The sequence below is a fragment of the Orycteropus afer genome, unplaced genomic scaffold (assembly GCF_000298275.1).
Source record: "Orycteropus afer afer isolate SDZICR_OR568_19922 unplaced genomic scaffold, OryAfe1.0 scaffold00468, whole genome shotgun sequence".
In the NCBI taxonomy this organism is placed as follows: Eukaryota; Metazoa; Chordata; class Mammalia; order Tubulidentata; family Orycteropodidae; genus Orycteropus; species Orycteropus afer.
This window is the reverse complement of record NW_006922055.1, coordinates 1,206,992-1,208,399: the sequence shown is the minus strand read 5'-3', so window position 1 is coordinate 1,208,399 and position 1,408 is coordinate 1,206,992. Positions and strand designations below refer to the sequence as shown.

Below are 1,408 nucleotides of genomic sequence, written 5' to 3'. Positions count from 1 at the left end.
AGATCATCATGTTGTTTAAACCAAGTCATGTTAATTTACCAATAAAAGTAAACAAACGAACGTTTTAAACAATTTTATAAATTATTTGTTTCTTTTGTTAGTGTCACTCTCTCAACAATATACTAATAGAATGCTACAGGACTAAACACCTAACTTGTCTCCATTTCTTGCAAAGTCCTGGCACTCTGGAAAGAGACTAGTCATCAATCTTCACTGTAGATGTCCCCCACAAAAGGCAGGTGCATGTGGCTTCCAGTGACATTGGGCAGTCGAGATAAGTCTGGCAGGCTTTGGATCCAGGACCTGAGTTCTTTGAGCACCAGATAAACTCTGGCTAGCTTGTGCTTATATTCTTCCAATTTATGCTCTTTCTCTGCAAGGGCTTCTTTTTGACAATGAAGAAAATCTGATAACATTCGAATGAGTTGCTTCCTATCATCTATTTGTGCAGCCAATCTGCCATTATAATCTTCCATCAACATATAAGTACCCTCTACCATTTTAGAAAGCCTTTCTCCAGATTCTTTATCTGTTATTTTATCTAGTATGGATGCTTCTTGGACTTCAACAGGCAAAGAAGCTATCCTCTGATGAACTGCTGCATCACCCGAAGCTGCATTTTCTAGATCTTGTAATGCTCTAATGAGATCTAGAGTCTGTGGTGGTTCACTTGGAGATCCCAGGGAGGAACAGTTTTCATTTTCATCCACCTTTATCTGTTCGTAAGTTCGCTTCCTAGGTTTCTTATCACCATATAGAGCTTGCTTAAGTTGTTCTAACACATCATTTTCAGACCTTTCTTCCCAAATAGATAGAACTCTTCCAAGGTGCTTCTTACAACTTTCATCAGTTTCACTTGAAACATGCTTAAAAGCCTCCACTATCGACGGCACATAACAACAACAATAACAACATAACTGGTGCAAAATCTTTTGGAAACACCGGCCCCTTCCTTTTGCTGTTCTGAATGGCATCATTGGCTAGGTAGAGAAAAGTAAGCTTCCTGTTTGGTTTGGCTTTACGAAGCTCCCGTTCCCACACAGTGACGATGGGCCGTGAGTGCTTGTGATGGTGGATGAGGCATGAAGACAAGGTCTGCACGCTCTGCTGCGAGTTGCTCAACTGACAGCTTCTTCTCCAACGCCGCCTCAGAGAAAGCGGACATCCCTCCGACACCATGTTCACGCAGTCCCACGTGCTAGGGCCGTGTGGAGGAGAGTTTCACCGCCCTCCTCACTGCCTCGCCCCCTCACCTCACCCTACCCCACGTCCTCAATATCCCCGGTGCCACATCCAAGTCCGGCCGCAAACCAGCAAGATGGCATCTGGCCCTGTCCTTCCTTCTCTTGTGTGGCCATTTTGTCTTAAAGTCTGTTTTATCAGATATTAATATTGCTACTTGGGCTCT

General features: G+C 43.7%; 1 protein-coding gene across 1 annotated transcript; it reads right to left on the bottom strand.

Annotated features, from left to right (window-relative positions):
* Positions 1-203: 203 nt before the first annotated feature.
* LOC103208887 (regulation of nuclear pre-mRNA domain-containing protein 1A-like) lies at positions 204-1,165 on the bottom strand. Its single transcript, XM_007954633.1, is given in 3 exon segments — positions 204-885; positions 917-1,123; positions 1,125-1,165. Coding segments are annotated over 3 exon segments (930 nt in total).
* Between the last annotated feature and the right edge of the window lie 243 nt (positions 1,166-1,408).